Below are 23721 nucleotides of genomic sequence, written 5' to 3'. Positions count from 1 at the left end.
AAAGGAGGACTAACAGGGATGCCAGGAGAGTACAATGAAATAATGGATGTAAAAAGGCCTCGATGAACAAGTGCAAGGGCTAAGGCCTATGCGTTTGAGGCACTGGAAAACCGGTTCCCCAGGACCTAGTCCCAGGCTTTCTGGCCCCAACCCAGAGCCTTCTCCTTCCAGTGCTCAGCTTTCTCTTCAAATCTCTTTCTAGGTCTCCGATCCTGCCCGCACAGCCTCAGCGAGCTGCAGAGTGGAGAATAGAAGGTACGCACGCGAGCAGGAGGCGGGGCCGTCGCCCCGAGCCTTTCGAGGGGCTGGTCCACGCGCTTGCGCCTTACTTTGGCGGCTTCAACCGCCCAGGCTCGGTGGCCAATCAGAATGCCCGGCGCGCTGGAGACGTCTTAACGTTCTGTGGGTCGTGTGCGTACGGAGGGAGGCAACGTAAGGGCGCTCGGCGAGCCCGACTCTCCTCGAATGAAAGGAAACAACCCCCGGCGACAGAGCCCCGCTCTTTGGCAGTGCCGAAGAACCGAGGCCCGCCTTCCTTGTTTCCCCTCGTGGGCGCTGCCCTCCCTTCGTCTGCCCGTTGTCCCCGCCGGTGAGTTCCCCGCGGGAGCCAGGGCCCCCCCATTCTCTATCTGGCGGGAGAAGACGGGGAGGATGGCGGTGGCCAGGCCGCCGCCCCTGCCCGTTGTTTGGGGGTGGGGGGGCGACTCGCGGTGGTCTCCTTCATTGTCAGGGACCCCCAGAGACACCGCGCATTGTTGGTGCTCGCTGCAGAGGCTGGCGACCTAGTGTCTCGGGGGGCGCTGTGCGATACTCGAGGCGGCAGCCTGGTCTTCGGGGGAGGGGGCGTCACATCGGAGGAGGGAAATTCGCTGGGCTGTTTTTTGTTGTTGTTTGTTTGTTTGTTTGAACTCTGTTCTGTGGCGTCGATCATCTTAGGGGTAAGGAGGGTGACTCCTAGTTTCGAAGTGTAAGAGACAAAAATGGTTAGGATGGCGTGAGGGTGAGCCCTAAGGAATGAGGGGGAGAAAAAGAAAAAACTCCCGGGTGAGGGGAATCGGGTGAAAGTGATGGATAAGGGGATGCTTTGGACTAAGGTCTTTAGAGGACGAACTCCTGTGGGAGGGAGGGGTGTGAAAAAAGTGGTACGATGATATTTTCCTGAATTCCAGAGACTTGGCCAAGGACAATCGGGAGGGGAGGAACCCCGACTTTCTGTCTGAAAGGAACCTGCTGAACTGTTGGAAAGGAAGATACTTTTTCGAGTTTATCCAGCGCCTTGGTTAGAGGGGGTCTAGGAGTCCAGTGTGTGGCTGGGGAATACATAACGGAAGGATCCGCTCTGTTACGTGTCTGGTCCTTTATTACATGGGCGAACAGCCCGGCGTTCTTTTGCGATTTCTATTCGTTTCGTATTCTTCGGGAAAGTGAAAAACAAATCTTTTGATCCTTGAAAAGCCTTCAATGTTCCTCAGTTTCTACATAATATCAGGTCTCCTTCATGCAGTTAATTTTTTTTTCACTACCCTTTAGCTTGAAACAACTGGAAAATTCCTTTAGTTTCCTTTTGAATAACCGCAAAAAAAAAGCAGTGTGAAGCCTGTAATAATATCATGCAACCAAATTCAGCATTAAACTTTGAGCTTTGCCTGCTCTTGAAAACCTTTAAATTAAAATGAAAGTGCTAAGTATATGTAGATGATTTTGAACCCCACAGTAATGATGCTTGAATGTCCTCATTCTGCTTAACCTGAGACCACAAATGTGACAGCAGTAGATAAAAATCTGTATTTTTATGATAGACACTTTTGCTAGGCGTCATTGTTTCCATGATGGTCTCCGCTGCTGCATGTTTTATAAGGCAGATGCAAAAAAAAAAAAAAAAAAAAAAAAAACAAAAAAAAAAAAAAACCCAGCACGCTATGCACTCATGCATTATTTGAATTTTTAGTGGAAAAATCCAATAAGTCATTCCATAGCATGGCAAAATTTTAATCGTTTATTGCACATTTGTGTGTTTCTGTTCACTTTGCAAATAAAATATAAATTACCAAGAAAGATATGAATATTTTACAAAGCAAAATTAAGTATATCTTTTTTGTTGTTTTAGATTTTGAAATCTTTAATATCTAGAAAAGCAGGTTCTAAAAATTGAGATTAAAATGTACTGTTTATTAGTGAAAAGAGGCAATATTTAATAAGGATAGAATTGGGAGGGGTTACCATTTCAGAATCAATTTTGGGAATAAAGAGTGATTTTTTTTCCCCTCTAGGAATTTCGCTTATCTTAAGCCTTTTCTTTTTAAGCCAGTGCTAGGACTGTATAGAAACAGCATATTAAAGACATGAAGATTAGATTTGTAACATACCATAGTTTCAGCTGGCCTGGATGACCTGGAGAAATGCTGAGTACATTATGGTGACTTCACAGTGCCTATTATTCATTGCATGGTAGTAAAGAAAACTCATTTAGAAAGCCAGTAGCAGATCTGGGTGCTATTTATGAATCTTGGTGTTTTTTGCATAGCTCTAAAAACTGGAGCAGCTATATTTTTCATAAAGCAACTGGACACATACTTGCCCGAGCAAATGCAAACACACTTCCCCTTTTGTTTCTTTTGTTTCTCTGCTGTCTTTTTTTTTTTTTTTTTTTTTTAATGCTAAAATTTTTGCTGCCTGTTTTCAGTCAGTTTCACAGTTTTATAGCCAGTGTTCGGAAATCAGTACTATTGAGAAGTACCCGGTGGCACTTGGGGGCACTGAGGTATTTAAAAGTATAGATAACATTAAGAGTTTGGTTTAACAACCATCAACGCAGAGACGCAAGACCTTTGAAGTCTCCTTCAAAAGCGAATCCTGGATAGAAATTAATGAGAAGAAATGTTTTCTTTGTGGTTTCCTATTATATCACATGGCGGTGATCCACGTTGAATAGCTCTGAGTGGTCGTAGATCCTGCTGCTGCTGCTGCTGCTGCTGCTGCTGCTGGTGAAGAGACGCTTCTCAGAGAGCTACCAACTGAGTTATGGAGCCAAGTCTCTAAACACAATGTCGTGAAAATGGTTCAATATATATAAATGGCAATAATTTAATAAAGACCGAAGTTTGAGATTCTTTTGATTGTGCTGCGTGTTAGGGAAACCTGGATCTGAGCTGTTTATTCCCAGTAATTGGGAGAATTATACAGATCAAAACACTGATTTGAAATTTGTTTAGTGATGGCTTGAAACGATCTGTGTTGAGAACGATGATCCAAATCTGTAGGCTTCTGTGTTACATCTTTTCTTCCCTTTTTGGTTTGACTGTACAACCTATAATTATAATCTGATCAAATGCAAGGCTCATTCAGAAGAATTTCCCTTCCACTGCACACTGTTACTAGCTTACATATGGATGTTATTGCATAGAAAAGACCGCTGTCGTTTTGGCTTTTAATAAGTGGACTTGGGATACATCCCAGTCAAATAAAAATGGTTTAATAAATATTGGGGATCCTAAAGACTGTATTATATAGCACAGTATTAGAAGCTTTATTATTTCGTTACATGAATGTGAGGTCATAAATATGATTTTATTAAATTTGAACTATTTCACGTTTTAAAAACTGTTGCAAAGTTATGTTTAATTTTACTTTTAATGCTTTATCAATATGTGAACTGGAAGAAATTAAGCAATTAAAGAATTCAGTTCTCTCAATATTTTGTAGTTTTCTTTGTAGTTTCAAATTGTTCTTAGATCTTTATCACTTGAAAAATATTTTTTTATTTTTAACTATACTAGTTGATTTAATTTTGTGATTTTTTTTTTTGTTTTCTGTATATTTTTTCAGATGGGTTATCATTTTGTAATCCATAGGGATCTCAGACTCAATTTGAGACCAAAATTGGCCTCATACTCATGATCTTTTGCCTGAACCTCCTAGTACTGAGATTATAGCCATGCATCATTTACATAGTAGCTATGTTATGTAGTCTTGACACAGAAAAGTAATTTATTTCACATATTTTCTAATTTGAATTTATTTTGATTTCTCTCAATTATTCTAGACTTGATTTCTTTCTCTTCTTCTCTCCTTCCCTTTCCTGTATTATATATGGAAGGCATCTTGGGTTTTAAATATTTATACTAACATTTAAGTAACTATTAAAACCTAGGTCAGACATTAAACTACTTGTGTGGAGATGTATAAGCTATTTTTTTTTAAATGAAATTAACCATTTTGTTGCCATTCTTGTTCTCTGTAGCATTTCTTGAGGCTTACAGTGGCATTCTATAAACAATTTAAAAATCATGTCAAGCTCAGTTGAACAGAAAAAAGGGTCCGCAAGACAGCGCAAATGTGGCTTTTGTAAGTCAAATAGAGACAAGGAGTGCGGACAGTTACTAATATCTGAAAACCAGAAGGTGGCAGCACACCATAAGTGCATGGTGAGTATGTTTCTATCAATCAGAGACCTCAAAACCATTCTTGGGAGAGAACCCTAATAACATTAATTTTACCGAATGTGAAAGCAAAAAAGCTATTACATTTTTAAGACATGGTTTAACACTGCGCAGTGTCATTTTAATAGAAAATTTATTTTATAGTGTCTTATTCGTGGCCTTGATGTAATTATATATAAACCTTGATTCTTCTCAAATGTTATTTATAGCTTTTTTCTTCTGCTTTGGTGTCATCACATTCCGATAATGAAAGCCTTGGTGGATTTTCTATTGAAGATGTCCAAAAGGAAATTAAAAGAGGCACAAAGCTGGTAAGTTGGTGTTTCAGCCTCTTTAGCATAAAATTGTTTTAAATTCACAAAGAAGGAAATTACTTATTTTAAAGTGTACTACTTTATAAATTTCACGTAATTTCAAATTATGAGCTCTTTTTTTTTTTGGATTTTCAATAAAATCCAAAGCTTGATTTGTTTACAGCTCAACAATTAAAATATTTCGTCTCAAAAGGAAAATCTTCTTAAAGGTTGTGATCTCTTACAAAATAAGCAGTTTACTTAATTTTCACGTATCACATTTACAATATGCATTCAAATGTAGTTTTGATAATTCTGGTACGTCTTCCCTTTTCTCCATACATTTAGTGTGGGTCATCACAAAGTAAGATGACAGTGTCCCGTCAGCAGGAAAATAATAACTCCTGCTATTGTTCTCTGGTTTGGCTCTATGACATGGCATGTATGATTTTGGATAACTTTTGGTGAATTTTCCAGGAGTTTTCCAAAGCTGCACTAGAGTTATGTTCCTGTAGTTATCTTCACTGCTAGTAACCAGATTGGCAAGATGTTATATTGCTCCTTGGGAAAAGTAGGGTCATCTCCGTTGATATTTACTAGACATGACTTACTGCACAGTTTTTTTTAATTCATTGAAAGATTTCCTTTCATTTGACTGTTTTTCTTGCTTGAGTTCTTCCATTGTTGTGGTGTGATCTTAGCTGTGAACATATCATCCCAGCTTTAAACTATATGTAATAATAGAAAAGAATCTGGTATTTTTATGTATTTATTTTTCCTTTGGTGGCTTTACATTGCTTCATGTAACTGTAATATGCCTATGTTTTTTTTAAAGAAACCAGAATCCCACATTTTTATTTCCCAGTCCTTAAAGCAAATTCAGATACAGTAACAGAATGCTCTTTACCTGAAAGTAATGTTGTAAACCTTGCTTCGTTGTTTGTCATTATAAGTAAAAAGCCTTCCTTTTCTTGATGTGTTGGAACCTGCACCACTTGACATGCCTCCTGTGGTCAGACCAGGGATGTTATTGGCCCCTGATGCTGAAAGAGTCTTAAAGAAACTCAATGCCTTCTTTTTGCATGTTATATGAAGCAGAAGTACACACATGTCAGTGTTGGTATAGTCAGTTGAGATTTAATTCATTTGAATCTATTTGTAAAGAGAACACCAGAACTTGATATAAGTTTTACTATTAGGAACGATTTTTGTTTTGAATATTATAAACTGGGGTCGTAATTTCTCTCCTGCTCAGGTGTAGTGTGCTATAAAGAACTCAAATTGCTCCATGATCTAGTGAATGGAATAATATTGAGGGTTAAAAGCCCAGAAATAGTAATCGACTTGGGCTTGAATCCGAGCTCTGTCACTAACTGGGTGACCCTGAGTAAGTCATTTACTTCCCTAGTCCACGTACTCTTCCACAAGGGATAATGAGCACACTAGCCTCACAGAGTTCTGACTAGGGTTAAAAGAGACTATATAGGACCAAGTATGGTGCTCAGCACATAGTTGAAAACTTAAGAAATGGTAGCTGACTCTGAGGTTGTTCTGTGTAGATAAAAATAAGTTCCTGCTAATGTCATTGAAGACTAATGAAAGCATGCTAGGCAGACAAGTCATGAGATCAAATATTTTGGGGTGCTTGAGATTGAACCCATGGCCTCTAAGGCTTGCTAAGTATGTGCTCTACTACCAAACTACACCGCCGGCTGTGTACCCCCCTCACACACAATTCCCACAGACACTTAATGTTATCTTAGACAAGTCATTAACTCACTTGTGTTTTTGGCCACCTATCTGTAGATACTATTTTATCATCACATACTAAACAAACTAAAAAAAAAAATTGTTAGGGAAGGTAGAAAGATTTATGATAGGCTGTGGAACGGCTCACTGATAGAACACTTCTCCAGCTTGCACCTTTATGCCAGGCAATAACTCACTAAGAGATAGGACTTATTTCAGAAGCGACTCGACACCATGGCCACCTTGAATTGTGGACTGTTTCCTTCTTTATTCTGTATCAAAATTGCTGGACCTTAAATTCCTTATATAGTGAATTGGAGAGCAGCATTTATGTGTTTCATTTTGAAATGACTACTTAAAATTTTTTAAAAAAATGTTCTTATTTTATGTGCATGAGTGTTTGCCTGCTTATATGTATGCATGTGTACTGCGGCCCATAGAGGCCAGAAGTGGGTGTAGCATCCCCCACCAATATTGGAGATGCCATGTAGGTTCTGGGAACCTGGACCCTCTGAACGAGCAACAAGTGAGCCCTCTCATTCTCATTAGCTACTTAAATTGTCCCCTAGGATTTATTTTTATTTTACTTATGTATATGTTTGCATTGTGTGTGAGGGGGGTACACAGCTGGCAGTGTGATTATATTTATATGACTGCAGTTACCCATGGAGGCCAGAAAAAGGCATTGGTTTGTCTGGGGCAGGAATTATAGGCAGTTAGTTATGAGTTGCCTAAAATGCATGCTGGAAGCAGAATTGAGTCTTCATATTCTCCTCACTGCTGAACTTTCTCTTCTGGCTCTGATATAACTTAGCTTTCAATTTTCTTGCTTACATTATATTGTTTTCTTTTTAATTTAACCACAATTCTTGATTTTAGGTTGTTTTTTTTTTTTTTTAACTTCCAGTATACATTTGTCTAAGCGATAAAAGAACCACAAATCAAATAGGAAAGAATAAAACAATAGTTTTATATATCTAAACTACATATAAGCCAAGTAACTGGCTTCCCTGGTCAGCTTTTTAAGGCATGTTATTCTGAGCCTTTTTGTCCTGGCTCCAGTTCAGATACATCTTGAGATGAAAAGGGTCCTGGACACTCCCTGAAAACAAGCAGAAGCAGGTGCCCCGGCAGTCATGGCAGGTTTCAGTCAGGACCTGGTATTGCTTCAGGGGGTGTTCATTTGCTTCATAGAAGAGGGGTAGACTGAGGGCTTGAGCTGAGTCAGTGCAGGCGGCTGGATAGGAATCTTACACAACGGGAAGTGTAATGTTCGGTAGTGCAAGAAATGCAGGTGTGCGGTTCCTGTAGCTGTAGGCACTTTTTCATATCCGTATCAGCTTCAAGGATCAAAGGGGAGAAGCTATTTTGTAACGAACATGCTTATCTCTCTTCCACTATCTTAAATATATAGGCCCAAGATGTAGGAAGAAGAGAAGAACTATTTTTGCAGTTTTTAGTTATTTATTTTTCCATAGCGACTTACATTCCTTACCGAAGACACCACACTTATACTCTATGCCAGCTATATTTTATTTTTTTGTTTTTGCTTTTGTTTTTGAGTCAGGGTCTTATGTGTCTCAGGCGGGCTCTGAACTCACTGTGTAGCTGAGGATGACCTTGATTCCTAATCCCCCTGACTCCTCTTTCCAAGTGTTGGGATATTACAGGTATGTGCTATACCCACCTGTAAAATCTATATTTATTGTCCAGCCATATAGAAAAAAAATGTAATTTCCCAGCAAAGTTATGTTACCACTGTGTTTTTTTTTTCTGTTTTTTTTTTTTTTTTGTCTCGAGGAGTCGTCACTTGAGCGTGGTATTTGAAGAATGTATCCTCTCTGAAGCTACTTGGTGAGATCACTAAGATCTACACTGATAGTTACTTTTACTAATTGGTACCTGTGTCAGATAGATCACAGATGTCAAAAGAATTCAGGAGGTCATGGAGTTCAGCTTTCTTACCCCTAGGCAAGATTACCTAAGTCACCTAAGACTCCTGCCCTGCTCTGGTGTTAGGAGTTGTGATTCTTCCAAGTCACACGAAACAAAAACTCTCCTAAATGTTTTATACTTTTTCTGGTAGTAGAACTAGCTGACAACTCATTAAATGCTCAGTATGTGCTAAAGACTAGGCTAACTAATTTTTTTTTACTTTTATATTAATTACATATTAATTATATATAATTATTTATATATATTACTAATTTTTTATATTAATTACAGTTTATTCACTCTGTATCCCCGCTGTACCCCCCTCCCTCATTCCCTTCCAATCCCACCCTCTCTTCTTCTCCTCCCTATGCCCCTCCCCAAGTTCACTGATAGGGGAGGTCCTCCTCCCCTTCCATCTGACTCTAGCCTATCAGGTCTCATCAAGAGTGGCTGCAGTGTCCTCCTCTGTGGCCTGGTAAGGCTGCTCCCCCCACAGGGGAAGGTGATCAAAGAGCCAAAGGCTAAGTATTTTTGAATACAGGATCCTAATTAATCCTCACAATCATAGTGCAAGAAAGGAAAGTAGTCACTCTTGTTTTCCACATAAGGAAATGGGCTCAGAGAGGTAAAATAACCACCTGAGTGTCTGTGGCCATATGGCTAACACGTGGCAGCTCTCAATTTGAACCCAGGGCCAGAGCTCCTAATCAGCAGCTTATACTAGATGTCTTTTTAAGCTGCTCTAACCCAATCACATTTTTAAAAACTACGCTAGTTTTCTAATACAGATTGCTGAGTTCAGGACACGCTCGTCTGTCTTGCTAAGTGTTAGGATAGAACCCTATACATATCCTAGGTAGTAATGGTTTGTTCTTACCATAAATATTTTTTGGTAGTCTCTGACCATAAGACAACTCATTCTCCATAGCCTTTACTCAGAGTGTGTGTGGCACTGCAGAGGTAGTCTGTATTTATGATCTAAATAAACAACTGATGTATGTGTTCCTTCTTTTGGGGGAGGAATGTTCACTATCTAAAAGATCAAGATTTCCTCTTAGAGATAGTCAGGTACATGAATGTACCTGAATAGGAACATGAATAGGAAATGTTGTGAGTTTTACCAGATTAAAGTTGAGTAAGAATTGTTACAGGGATTTTTAAATATCAGACAAGAATTTCAATTCAAAATAAGGAAAGGCAAACTGGAATTTTCTGAAGAGAAATTGTATATAAAAAGAACTGTGGAGAAGGAAGCTTAGTGATTGCAGTTTCCTTGCCTGCTCTGTGTCGAAGTCCTGCAGGCATCTTAAACTAAACTCGACCTGTCTAAACCAGTATTTATAACCTTCTGCCCTGAAATTTGATTCTCTTTCTGAATCCCTTACCTTCAACCCTTCTTTCTACTTCTTTCTTTCTTCTTTCTGTTGTGTGGGTTCCATTTCTGAGCACACTTTGTCTTTTTTCTTAATGCTATCCTGTATCAAGCTTTTCTCTGGTACTTTCTTAACTACTTTGAACAGCTCCTGCAAGGCTTGTGAGATGGTTCAGCTCTGGTAAAGGTGCTTGCCACCAAGCCTGACAACCTGAGTTCGAGCCCTAGGAACCCCATGGTGGAAGGTGAGAACAAATTAGTCCTGCAAGTTGTCCTCTGACATTGCCCTGTATACACACACACACACACACACTTTTTAAAAAAAAAAAAAAAAGCTAATGTTACTCTCCAAAGTATCCAGAGACCTCAGCATGACACTGAAAAATTATCTCTTAATATACTTTTCCCAGCCTCATTTCCTTTCTAGAGTTTTCAGAGAGTCCCCTCCATGCTTTCCTTTGCTGCTGCTTCACAAGTTCTTTTTGTGTGGCCTAGCTTAAATTCATGCTTGTGTATGCTATATAGCACAGCACTACATGCTTTGTAGTCAGAACACATGGGCAAGCTTTTTCTTCCATGACGCACTGTGGTCTACAAGAGAGTTGAGACTATGTTCTCATTGCCTAGTGTAGCATTCACAAGGGCACAGCACATGGGAGCATTTGGCACTGTGCTTTAAGTCTTCTTTGTGCTCAGTACTGTTCCAATAAGTAAGTGAGCACTGATTAGCCTTTGCATCTCAAAGAGGAATGGGTTTGGAGAGGAGAAAGTGGGAAGCCTTTAATAATGAACCAGGTTTAAACTGTAAGTTCTGGAATAATATAAAAATTCTTGATTTGGTTAATCAGTATTGTAGTGTTGTTTGAGGCTTTTGCCACTTGAAAGAGGAGTAGAATGAACTACATTTAAAAAATTAGCCTGCTTATTTCTTCAGTATGGTTGAGAACTATGTGTATACCTCAAACATGAGGATTTTCCTGTATCTCCTCAACCTTATCTCACCCACTGTGGTGTTATTCTTGGGCATTATATTTGCCAGGTAAGCCTTAGATTTTACCTTTATATGTGTTTATCAAATATTCCAGTACTTACTTTGTGCCAAGCACAGTGCTAGATTCTTTGGATATAGACATGAAATAAATTAGCATTAGAACTGAAGAACGACACGGGAGAGCTGGGAAAGAAGACCACAGCTGATCTATCAGGGAAGTCAGAAGGCTTTGTGGAAAATGACATCTGAGCCTCATGTGGTGACTCACATCTGTAATTTCAGCACCAAGGAGGCTGAGGCAGGGGGAAGATGTGAGTTCTAGACAAGCTTGGGCTACAGAGTGAAAACCATAAAAAAAGTGGTTTCTGCAAGTGGGTCCTACCAGGAGAGTGATAAAATGGAAGTCAAAAGTAGAAGGAAGAGTTTGAAGAAGTGGTTGAAAATAATGAATGATTCCAACATGCCAGTGATACTTAAGTTGCTTGTGTGTCTTGTTTAGCATTTATTTAGTAAGGGCTGAATGGGGTTAAGATGCCCCATTTGGTTTTTGCATATGGAAACAGCAGGTGTTGGGTGACTGTTGATGCTACCCAAGTTCTTGTAACAGTGATTTTTCAGCTTCAGTAAATCACGAAAGGGGTGCTTTTCAGACAGACACACTTTTGTTTTTATAAGATAGGGTCTCACTGTATAGTCTAGGCTGGCTTTGCATTTGCAGTTCTCCTGCCCCAACCTTCTGAGTGCTAGTATCTGCCACAAGACCAACTTTTTCTGTAAAAGACCAGATAATAAATACATTTGTAAGTCTTTCCCCCAGCCATTTGGACTTAATTGTAATCAAAGGCAATAAAGCAAAAAAAAAAAAAGGTTATTGCTGTGCTGCAGTTAACAAAAAGTAGGCCATGTTGGGCTTACAAGACATTTACCATAGGTGTGTTTGGGGAGGAAAAGAGGTAAGTTTCCACCAAGAATATTTTTCTCTTCATCTCTGTACCTATATTCACATGCATTATGAATACATTCATGGAAGTGGGAATTCTTTTAAAAAGACAGTTATAGCATGCAGGTTAATTTTAATGTCTGTAGGTATTTTAACAGAAATTTATATTAAAGAGAACTTTACTTTTGCGGTGACTAAGTAGAATAAGCAGTGATGGAGAAAACTGTGTGTTTGGCTAATATCAAAATGCATTTATTTAAATGGAGTCTTTTTTTTTTTATCTTTGCCTTCATTTAGTTTTTTCTTTTTTCTTTTTTAATTGGGAACACTGTAATTTTATATTACATAAATTTCATTTGTGTTTGCTAATGGAGGAGAACCAAAACCGATAATATAATACAAAATCAGAGATTTAGGAGGTATGGCTCAGTGATAGATTCTTCACAGATTCTTCAAGGCCTTGGGTTCAATCCTCAGAACTGCAAAAGCAACTGACCAGTAATGTCAAATAATTTCTGTGCAGTTTGGGGGGACTAACTTGGCGTTTACATGAGCATGGCTTGTTTTTGGCATTCTTCACAGATTAAATATAGCAAGCAGCCTGGCACTTTATAATGTTCTCAGCTGCAAAGACCCGTAGCTGAAAAGAATCTAAACAAAAAGGTTTGTACTTACAAAATACCTGAATTTTTCAGTTGAATAAAAGGAAAAAAGAAACTTGTGCACCAGAGGGAGAAACTGTTTTTCTTATCAGACATGATTTGGGTAATTATATAGAGTTGTAATATGTGAGTACTCAGCAGAAGGTCAGAGGGTTAGGTTAGACAGGAACTTCATAGTCTGAGTTTATTGTCTTTCAGTCCTCAAGGTCTGTTACTCTGGTAAAAACATAACAAGTGCTTCTCCTTGGCCCCATTTTTTAAGAGGTCCAAATCTGTTTTGTAAGCAACTTTGCATTTTTCAAGGATTTGACATTGTTCAGATTTTGATGTTTTTTTAATCTTTTTAGACCTCCTAAGCAAGTTTTTTTTTTTTAATGTGCAGCCTCCTTCAAAAAATAGTTTTTATAAAAAAAAAGTATAGCTATAAATTCATATAGAAACAGTTTTGGATTCATGCTGTACCCTCTCTGGCAGTGGCGTTCTTTTAGACAATTATAATAAGTAATTTGGTTACTGTCCACTAGCTTGGTGAGCCAGAAGCTACCTTGTCTGTGTTGGATACATGAGATGTTACTGTATGACCCTGGAGTTGTACAGCATTATTAAGGTGTGTCTGACTATTTGCCTTACTGTTCTGCCCTGATTTTTTTTTCTTTTGGAAGATAATATAATTACAGATAAAAGAAGGATCCAGACCACTGTAATGCAAGCTTGGCTCTTGTGAAAACTATCCTAGATACTGGTGTCCCTTTCTTTAGGTCTTTGGACAACTTTTGTCTTTGCCTTATAGGCTTATGACCATGGCTCCTAGATACTGGTGTCCCTTTCTTTAGGTCTTTGGACAACTTTTGTCTTTGCCTTATAGGCTTATGACCATGGCTTCTTTCCCTATCTTCCTTTGCATTTTCTGCAGTCAAAGCAATTTTCTGAGCGTCTCCAAAGCAGTTAACCACATTGTTCAGCTTTGAGACTATGTCTGTTCCAGCTCAGCTGTATGGAACGGTGCAATATGGGTTTCTGTGTAGCCACTGGATTCTAGCTTTTCCACAAATACTTTCTTTTTCTGCTTATTCATGAACTTGGCAACCTCATTTTCCTTTTCCTCCCCACAATTACTGAGAAAATAGTATTTTTCCTTTTGATCCTTAAGACGCTGTGGAGACTCAGTTTTGTCCTTGGCCCTGTTCACTTGACTGGAGCACAGGTATGCTTTGCTGTCCGCTTCCTACAATAGTTTAGCTAAGTCTTACACTTTTGAGTTCCCTGCATGTCCTCTCATGCGTGACTTGGTTCCTCTTTCATCTTGGGGTCAGCTCCTTGAGACTTATGTCTGTGGTGCAGCTTAACCCACGTTAGCATAGCAGAACTTCTGGCTGTTACCACGGCTTCTGAGCATACAGTGGAAATGCTGTGCAATTCCCTGTGACAGGACCTCCTTTCCCAAAGTCTCCAACTTCGGAGCTGGAGATTCATAACTGAGGTTGCTCGCGTCTTCCAGGAGCAAGCTGGAGAGGGATTGGGGTAAAAGAAAAGGCATTATCAGTAACGATGTCTTTGTGTCTTTAAAGCAAGAATATGGAATAGGATACAAGCAGAGTAAGCTGAGAATTAACATTTATACCTACATTAGGGGAAAGGAAATTAGCTCTCAGGAGAATATTTGGTAGGTTGGTCAGCCCTCCCCCCTTTTTGAGCAGAGAAAGGACACCATTGTTCTTGAAAAACATGTTCCTCTCACATTAGTTTTATTTTCCCACATTGGAAGGCACCAGGGATACAGTGAAAGCATGATGAAAGTGGCAGCGCAAATGTTTCCTGTAAAGGCAGGCACTCGGTACCAGTACTAGGGTCCATCTGGCATGCCTTGCTGTGATGATGATGGTGGTGGTAACGATTGGTTCTCTTTTCGTCTCTTTTTGTGTGATTATTTTTGTTGTTTTTTTTTTTTGAGACAGGGTCTCACTTTGTAGCCCCAGCTGGCTTGGAACTCAAAGACATCTGCCTGCCCCTGTTTCTACCTCCCTGGTGCTGAGATTAAAGGCATGTGCCACTGAGTCCAACTCTCTTCTAAATTAATTTTTTTCAGTCATCGAACATTTCATACATTTATGCAATTTTTTTTCTATCATATGCATCGACCATTACCTCCCTCCAGTTCCTCCTAATGGCCCTCACCTTGTTGCCCTGCTAACTTTTTGGACTTTCTTTTGCTATTACTAGCCCCCTGAGTCCAATTATTGCTGCCCATATGTGCATATGTGTGAGGCCATCCACTGGGGTATGGGGAACCTACCCAGCAGCCAAGTCCCCAAAGAATAATGATTCTCCCTTTCTTTCTAAGTTTTTTCCTTCCTTCTCTTTCTTTCTTTCTTTCTTTCTTTCTTTCTTTCTTTCTTTCTTTCTTTCTTTCTTTCTTTCTTTCTTCTTTCCTTTCTTCCTTCCTTCCTTTTTCTTATTTTCCTTTCTTTTTTTTTTTTTTTTAAGAAAAGACCTTTTATTTGAATTTGCCACAGCATTTCAGAAATGGGTCTACCCACCTATCTTCTTTCCCACCTTCTTTAATTCTGATATTTATCTCTAAGCTCTCAATTTTGTTTCTAGAAGAGTTAATCTGTTATACTCTGCATTGTGTTCTTTGAACTGAATTATCCTCAAGTTTACTTTTCCGAGTCCTGGGTCATACAGCTTGTAAGTTATTCTGTGTGTATCTGCTCTGTTTTGATGTGTGTGAGTGTTGAGCCTGTGTTGTGCAGTTCCCTTGGAGGTCAGAAAAGAATGTTGGATCCCCACCTTGTGGATCCTGAGGCCTGAACCTGAGTTCAGTATTCTTATCCACAAAAACATCTCTATAGTTACTGTTTCCAAGTAAGGGTCTCAGTGCAGCTTATTCTAACCCTGAACTCAAGTTGCCATCATTTTTAGAAATACCTGAAAGTAATTAGGTAAAGTCGAAAATATTTTTACTGATATTTTGTCATATTTTTCATTGACTAGAACTGACAACAAAATAAGCTTTTAACTTTAGAAACATGCTCTTCCTGTGTGTTTTCTCTTACTGTTTATGAAATTGGTTTCTATTACCATAGCTGCTTAAACAACTTTCTTTGGACAGATCTGAGTTTATAATCCCCACAAAAAAATACTTGAATATTTTGGTTTTCTTTCCCTTCTCAGTTGAGAGACAGCCATTGAGTGCACTGGCTACGCTAACCCTGATACTTTCAAAAATAACTTTTTCATTTTGGTTCAGCTGGAAGTTGAACCTAGGGCCTCACACCTGGTGGGCAAATGCTCTGTGATCTTGCTATTCCCCATCAGCACAGTGTTTCTTTTTATGGTAATTTACTTCGAGTTTCAGTACTCATTTGAAGAAGTAGCTTATTTCTTGTGTATTAATAGTAGATAGTAGCCCTGCTGTTTTCTGGGAAGTACCTACATTGAGAGTATTTTTTTTTACTTACCTGTATTTTTAAAAATGGTAGTATGAATGAGATTGAGTGTTTGATTTCCATAGAGAAATAGGAGAAATGTTATTGGAATTTATATTAGCCCCTTAGTACATCAATGTTGCTCAGGGACCAAGTAGCCCAAACATTACAATCATAAGTATCTTTTGTTTGTTTGCTTGTTATTTGATCATGTTTTTAGTTTTTGGAGCTAGAACCTCAGTAATGTAGCCCAGGCTGGTCTGAAACTTGATCGTCCTGCCTTGGTCTCCTGAGTATTGAAATCAGAATTTAAAGCAAGGTATCTGGCAACCAGGAAACAAAATTAAGATTTAGGTTTACCTTACTATGATTCATTTGATATGGCATTTATGGCTTAGGAGATGGCTCATTAAACGCCCACTGGGTACAGTACACTGTGTTTTGTAAACCAAAATTATTAATAATGATTCTTATGTACATTTAGAAAAGAATTGTTTTCTAAATTTAGAGCGTGAGCTGGTTATTTATAATATAATAAGTTTAGAATGTAAGATATATTGAGTTGAAAGAATCTTTTTCTGTTGGCTTGAATTCATAATGCAGAAGTTAAGTAAGATTAAATTGAAGCAGACAGGCATATTTTCACAGTATATATAATCAATTAGATATCACAAAATATCCTCAACTCAAGGTTTTAAAACTACTATATAATTCTATTATCTTCTCTACTGGCCTAACATGGATTTGATTTTACCAGGTTCTCAAATAGTATAGGGGAGTTCTTCTCAGAAGCTTTTCATTTAAATCTGTAATAATCTTCCTCATTTGTTTAATAAATCTTCATTTAAATCTGATTTCAAAAAAATTTCAGCATTGTGACTGGGACAGCAGTATACCACTGAGCTTTATCATTAGCCCTCTGACTGATTTAAATAGAAATTGTAAGGAAAAAAATTCTCATGAGATATTTTTCCTAATTGCTTGTATACAGTAAGTTCTGGATTGCAAAAGAGGTCTATCTCTTTTATACTGTTACTTATATATAGCTCAGATCCATGATTTACAGTATTTCCAATGTTATCTTGACCACAGTGAAATACGAGACATAACATCCTGTACATTTTGTCAGTTAAAAAAAAAAAAAAAAGAGTACTACCAGAATATTCAAATTATTTTTAGGAGACAAAATAAGAAAATAACATGAATTAGAAGTTTTTCAATAAGCAGCTTGTTTTTCCTTGCAGAAATTGGAATGTCCCTAGCCTGTTTGTGACCATTAGCAAAATCACATTTGAATATTGTTTTGTTGTTTTTCTCTAGATGTGTTCTTTGTGCCATTGTCCTGGAGCAACGATTGGCTGTGATGTGAAAACCTGCCACAGGACATACCACTACCACTGTGCATTGCATGACAAAGCTCAGATCCGAGAGAAACCTTCACAGGGAATTTACATGTAACTCTTTCACTTTGCTTTGTTTTAAAGCAGTCATACTTTCCTTCAGGCTTTAAAAGTCCCCCCCCATTCAAAGCATTTCATCATCACTATAAAGGCTGTTTTGAATATGTAATGGTTACAGAAATTATTTAGGAAGTGTAACAGTGAGATTAAAAAAAAATGAATTCAGTTAATGAATGGGGTGGACTGTACTGCTCATTTTTTGAATTTAGTTTGCATAGTTCATAATTTTGTGTTTTCCCCCCTCAGCGTTTATTGTCGAAAACACAAGGAGACTGCACATAACTCTGAAGGTATGTTTCATTAGCCAGTTTTATGTTTCAAGAAGAAATCAGAATAAAACATGAGTCAGTGGTCCTCTACTAAGTTTTTCCTTAAGTTAGGACTTATTAAATATCTTTATAATAATTTGGGATGCCATTAGATCAAGCCAATGTGATGAAGAGCTAAATTTTCAAAGAAAAAATTTACCCCAGAAAACTTATGAAGTATACATTGAAAATGTGAGCCACATTAGGAAGGGATGTAAGGGTAACATGTCCCCGTGCAGGTGGTCATTGGGATTCTTGCTCCCCTTAGCTATCACAGTGTGAACCCAGGAATACTAATGTGCTTTGGATCAGCATTCCTGCTTGTAAAATTTCAACACATTGTGCTAGCTTTATCCATGATTTTGCTTTCCATGGTTTCAACCTTCTGGGCTATCATCGTCCAAAATTATTAAGTGGAAGTTTCCAAAAATAAACAAGTTTTAAATCAGTTTGAGTAACATATAAATTAATCGGCTCTGAGTACAATATATTGTTTATAAATAGTTGTTGTTAATGTTTTGCTGTGTCCAACTCTATAAATCAGGCTTTATCATGAATAGGCATGTGTACAGAAAACCACATTTAGTATTATTCCTGATTTTGTGTATCCACTGGGAATTTAAAAACACATCCTACACTGGGAAATAAGGGGAGACATACTATGCTTTTTTCTAGAAAAAAAAATAGACATCTTTATAAGTAACTAAATTTGAAGTAGGAGCCTATCAAGTTATTTTATAGTTTGTTTCCACTTAAAGTTACAAAACTAGTTTAGTTAGGTTACATTAGTTATTTTTTAAAAGATTTATGTGTTATTTATACATTATTCTGCCTGCATGTACACCTACATGCCAGAAGAGGGCACAGGATCTCATAGATGGCTGTGAGCCACCATGTGGTTGCTAGGAGTTGAATTCAGGACCTTTGGTAGAGCAGCCAGTGCTCTTAACCTCTGAGCCATCTCTCCACGCCCATTAGTGACATTTAAAGTTACGTTACATTGTTAGCCAGGTTGCATTTGGTCTTCAAAAGATATGGGGAAGTTGGTTCTCAAGCTGAATTCTGACTTGAATCAACCCTTTTCTATTTCTTTTTAAATTTTATTCTAAGTGTGTAGGTGTTTTGCCTGCAGGTATGTCTGTATACTATGAGTGTGTCTGGTGACAGTAGAGGTCAGAAGAGGGTGTCAGATATACTGGAACTGGAGTTGCAGAGGGTGGTGAGCTGCCATGTGGGTGCTGAGAATTGAATCTTAGGTCCTCAGGGAAAGCAGCTTGTGTATTTAACTGTTGAGCCACCTCTCCAACTCTTGGGCCAAACCTTTTCAAATAGATGGTTTTGATAAATTGACTAGCAGTATAAAGTATATTTGGTTCAATTTCAGATTATCCCATGTTTTCATTTAGCTTAGACTCAATCTTTAAATTTTTGTTAGCTTCTAAGACTCTTCTGTTCAAATGGACTAAATACTAAAATGGACTAAATACTGATATTTTAGAAAGTTGATCCTTTTACAACAGGAACTTCATTATGTGAGCTGCCATGTGGATACTGGGAGTCGAACTCAGGACTTCTGGAAGAGCAGCTAGTAGTCTTAACCATTGAGCCATCTCTCCAGCCCTATGGTCTCCATTATGTAACCTGGGCTGTCCTGGAACTTAACTATGTAAACCAGGCTAGGCTTGAACTCACAGAGAGTCATTTGCTTTTGTCTCCCAAAAATGTTGGGATTAAAGGCATTCGCCACCATGCTGGGCTTTGGAAATTGATCATTTTAAAAGACTTATGTAGGGACTGGAGAAATAGAAGCCATCTTGTTAGGGGATCTGAGATCTGAGTTTCCAATTGCCATGCTGGGTAGCTCCTGGGGTCTGATGGCATCTATGGGTACCTGTACTCACATACACCTAAATACATACACACACACCTTAAGAAAAATAAATAAATCTTTAGAAAATTAACTTACCTAATTACTGGCATAATTATTAAAACTGGTTCCCTTTCTGATCTTTTTACAAATTTATTTCTTATTTATTACAATTTACACTTTGTATCCCAGCTGTAGCTCCCTCCCTCATTCCTTCCTAATTCCACCCTCCCTCTTTTCCCCATGCCCCTCCCCTTGTCCATTGATAGGGAAGTCCTCCTCTCTTTCCTTCTGATCCTAGCCTATCAGGTCTCCTCAGGAGTGGCTGCATTGTCTTCTTCTGTGACCTGGCAAGGCTGTACCGCCCCTCATGGGGAGGTGATCAAAGAGCTGGGCACTGACCCTTTCTGTTCTTTAGTACTTTGCTTCCCTAATAGTAAACCGTACTATTTTTATATCTGAATTCCACATTAATAAAAATGCTTTAAACTGCTAGTTAGAAATACAGTCATTATATACATGCATTAAAATAGCCATGTACTGTATATTTATTATAATTATTATATGCTAATTAAAATATTTTAAGGAAAGCTGGGTATTGGTGGTGGTGGCGCATGCATTTAATCCCAGTACTCAGAGAGGCAGAGGCTGGAGGATCTCTGTGAGGTTGAGGTCAGCCTGATATACAAAGCGAGTTCCAGGACAGCCAAGGCTACACAGAGAAACCATGTCTCAAAAAAAAAAAAAACAAAAACAAAAACAAAAAAACCAAACAAACAAATAAATAAATATTTAGAAGAAATGGTTTAGTAGATATACATGCCAACCATAATTGGCCATAACATACTGTATACATGTATTTAGTTATTAGGCTATATTCCACAAATATATATAATTAGATTAGTGGTTAGATATAAATTCCACATTGAATATAGATAAGCAGGCATACACATACATAAATAAAAATAAATGAATTTTCTCTAAAACTTTTTTTTTGGTTGTTTACAAAGGAGAGTAGAGGGCTAGGGAGCTGGCTTAGAGGTTAAGAGCATTTGATAATAATCTAGATATCTAATATTTGGTTCTTAGCATCCCCATCAGGCACTTCACATCTGCCTGCGACTCCAACTCCAGGAATCTAGTGTCCTTTTCTGACCTTTTTGGAAACAGACTGAATAAACAATAAGAATAAAATACTTTGAGGTGATAAAGTGTGATTAAAAAGCCTGTATAACAATTTTACCAAGTTTTTTCACTCAAGTCTAGAAATGAATCAAAAATCTTTTGTGGGAAGTTTTAAGTAGGGACTGGCAGTGTAGCTCAGTGGTAAGCGGCTTGCTTGGTGTGTATGATGCTCTGGAGTTTATCCCAAACACTAAAAGAAAGAAAGAAAGAAAGAACCAGTGTTAAGGAAGCTTTCCTATCATTCCATTTCTTCAAGATTTTAACAGTGTTTCAGGAAGTGCCCTTTTATGATTAGAGTGGCCATCTATGTTAAGAGCTGAGGATTAAGATTCATGATCTGATTAATACAAGTATATGAATATACTGGGACAGGATACTTGAGATAATTAAAGATGATTAATGTATACTGATTAACATAGCTGGCTCCCATTTTATTTTGTGGACTTCTAAACCAATATTGCCCTCTAGTGGTAGGGAAGAGCTACTACAGTGCAGACTGTATAAAGAAAGATGATTTAGTGGAAGTGTGTGTTTGTGCCTGTGCATGCACATGTGTGTGTGCGTGTGTATGTATATCTGTGTCATGTGTGACAGAAACCAACCTGTAGGAGTTGGTTGTCTCCTTCTATCATGTCATCCAGGATTGAACTCGTCTTTAGCCTTAGCAGCAAGTGTCCTTACTGCCTGAAACTTCTGAAAGACCCCACTAGCATGATTTTGAGTGCCTTTTGCTAAGTGATAGAGTCCTAATTCTAGGTTATACTTTATGAACAACTTCAAATTGGCTTCATTTTGGGTTCACGGTATACTTATATAGACTATTAGGTCCTTTTATTTTCTTGTGATATACTGTATATTTTATACTTAATGCTCTGGAACTGGGGGTATAATCTTTCTTTTAAAATGTATTTATGTATGTAATTTATGCATATGCATGTATCCACTTATATAACAGAAGAGGGCATCAGATCCCATTATAGATGGTTTTGAACTATGGTGTGGTTGCTGGGAATTGAACTCAGGACCTCTGGAAGAGCAGCCAGTGCTCTTAACCACTGAGCCATCTCTCCATTCCGAGGCAGAATCTCAATGTATTGCAGTTTTTTAAGATACATTTTTCTTTTATGTACCTGTGTGTACATCTCTGCACCACATGCATACCTACTGTCCATGGAGAAGGCCAGAAGGTGGCTCTAGATCCCCTGGAGCAGGATAGATGCAAGGACAGTTGCAAGTTGCTGTGTGGATGCTGGGAAGAGCAGTCAAGGCTTTGAACCAATGAGCTACTTCTCTAGACCCCAGTACTGGCAAATTTTATATTTAGAAAATTTGGCTTTTTAGTTCAAAAAAATTGTTTTAAAGATTTATTTATTGTGTATACAGTGTTCTTCCTGTATATACACCTGCTTGCCAGAAGTGGGTACCAGATCTCACCTTAGATGGTTGTGAGCCACCATGTGGTTGCTGGAAATTAAACTCAGGACCTTTGGAACAGTAGCCAATGCTCTTAACCTCTGAGCCATCTTTCCAGCCCTCCAATTTATTTTATATTGAGTACTTTGTCAGCAACAATGTACATTTATTTCAGGCCTTCTCTGGGAACTATTCTTCATTGATCTCTAGAGCAAAGGACTCGATACCTATGACTGTTTCTTTAACATTTACTGTCTGTAGCTCAATATTTCTGATACTTAGTATATGGCAAATGCTGTATGAATCTGTCATGTTAGCCTTATATAGTATAAAGTATTATGAAGCATTAAAACCAAGAATATCTTATAATAAAGCAAGTAAAATAGTATTTCATATTAAATGCTGGAAACCCATGTCATCTGTTTTGGAAATAGAACATGGGGGTTAAATCCAGGTTAAGACAGAGGTGTCACAGGTAACACCAAGGTTTTATAAGTAGATCAGTTACTGAATGATGCTATTTATTTAGGTAGTGGTAGAGTTGGAAGAAGCCTATGGAGAATGTTAATGAGTTAACAAGTTTGAAATTTATTATGTGCTATCCATGTAGGGGTATTAGCTAAGTAGATGGGTGGATTAATAACACTCTAGTGTTCTGAATAGAGGCCTTGGCTAAAGATAAGAATTTGCCACTGTTGCTCAGTCTGTCTGACACTGGAGGAAAAGGTGCCTAAGGATAAAGAGGAGAAAGCTCAGAAGAGGTGAAGGCCTAAGACTTAGTCTTGAAGAATATTAATCGTTGAAAGATAGATATAGATGGATGGGCTTTTAAAGGCAGAGGGGAAATGGCTAGAGAGGTAGGAGGAAAATCAGGTTAGTATTAAAGTTATAGGATCCAAGAAATGTAGAGTGTAGCTCCACAGGGAACTAAATGGTTAATATTGTTCTTGAGAAAACATCCACTGGTTCAGTGACAGGAGAGCCATTTGTGACTTTATGGAATGTTTTAGGTAGAGAAGTCGAGATATAAGCCACTGAGTAGTGACTTGGAGGCAAGTCTCTAATAAGTTTGTGTGTAAAGAAGCATGGGAACACTCAATGGGAGTTCAAGGGGGCTTGTCCCCTAATAGGCTCTTTTCTTATGGTGCTAGATACTGAGCCCAGGGTCCATGCATGCCAGTCAAGTGCTTTACAGCTACACCCTAAGTCTTTTACTATTCACAGCAGCGTTTACAATTTTAGACTTATTTTATGTGTATGGGTGTTTTACCTGCATGTAAGTATGTGTACGTGTGTGTGTGTGTATTGCCCATGGAAAAAGTGTGTGTGTGTGTGTTTCCCATGGAAGCCAGAAGAGGTCACTGGAACCCTTGGATCCTAGCCACTAGACCACCACTCCAAAGAGGTCATTGGAGCCCCTGGAGCTGAAGTTATGGATGGTTGTGAATCTCCACATGGATGCTGGGAATTGAACACAGATCCTCTGCAAGAGGTGCTCTAAAATGCTGAGGCATCCTTCTAGGCCCTGTTTAGGGCAGTTCTAAGTTAATAGCAAAAAGATTGAATGAGTCTTTTCCTGTGAACATACAGAATCCCCTTAGCTCTCAACTAAGAGTAGAGCAGTGCACTTGTTTCAATCTGTGATACAACATTGTCACATCATTATCACCTGAATTCCT

At 38.3% G+C, this 23721-nt stretch overlaps 1 protein-coding gene across 2 annotated transcripts in view; it reads left to right on the top strand.

The window, feature by feature from the left end:
* The first annotated feature begins 403 nt into the window (after nucleotides 1-403).
* Nucleotides 404-23721, top strand: part of Phf6 (PHD finger protein 6) — a 43787-nt gene continuing 20469 nt past the window's right edge. Inside the window, exons 1-5 of one of the 2 annotated variants that reach the window (XM_060375659.1) lie at nucleotides 404-589; nucleotides 4241-4424; nucleotides 4649-4750; nucleotides 17130-17263; nucleotides 17516-17559. In XM_060375659.1, coding sequence (XP_060231642.1) covers nucleotides 4287-4424; nucleotides 4649-4750; nucleotides 17130-17263; nucleotides 17516-17559 — 418 coding nt within the window. In that variant the 5' untranslated portion in view covers nucleotides 404-589; nucleotides 4241-4286. The remainder of the gene's footprint in view (nucleotides 590-4240; nucleotides 4425-4648; nucleotides 4751-17129; nucleotides 17264-17515; nucleotides 17560-23721) is intronic. The other variant, XM_021660109.2, reaches the window with a different exon arrangement.

Source organism: Meriones unguiculatus, chromosome X (genome assembly GCF_030254825.1).
Source record: "Meriones unguiculatus strain TT.TT164.6M chromosome X, Bangor_MerUng_6.1, whole genome shotgun sequence".
Taxonomy (NCBI): domain Eukaryota; kingdom Metazoa; phylum Chordata; class Mammalia; order Rodentia; family Muridae; genus Meriones; species Meriones unguiculatus.
This window is presented reverse-complemented; position numbering and strand designations above follow the sequence as displayed.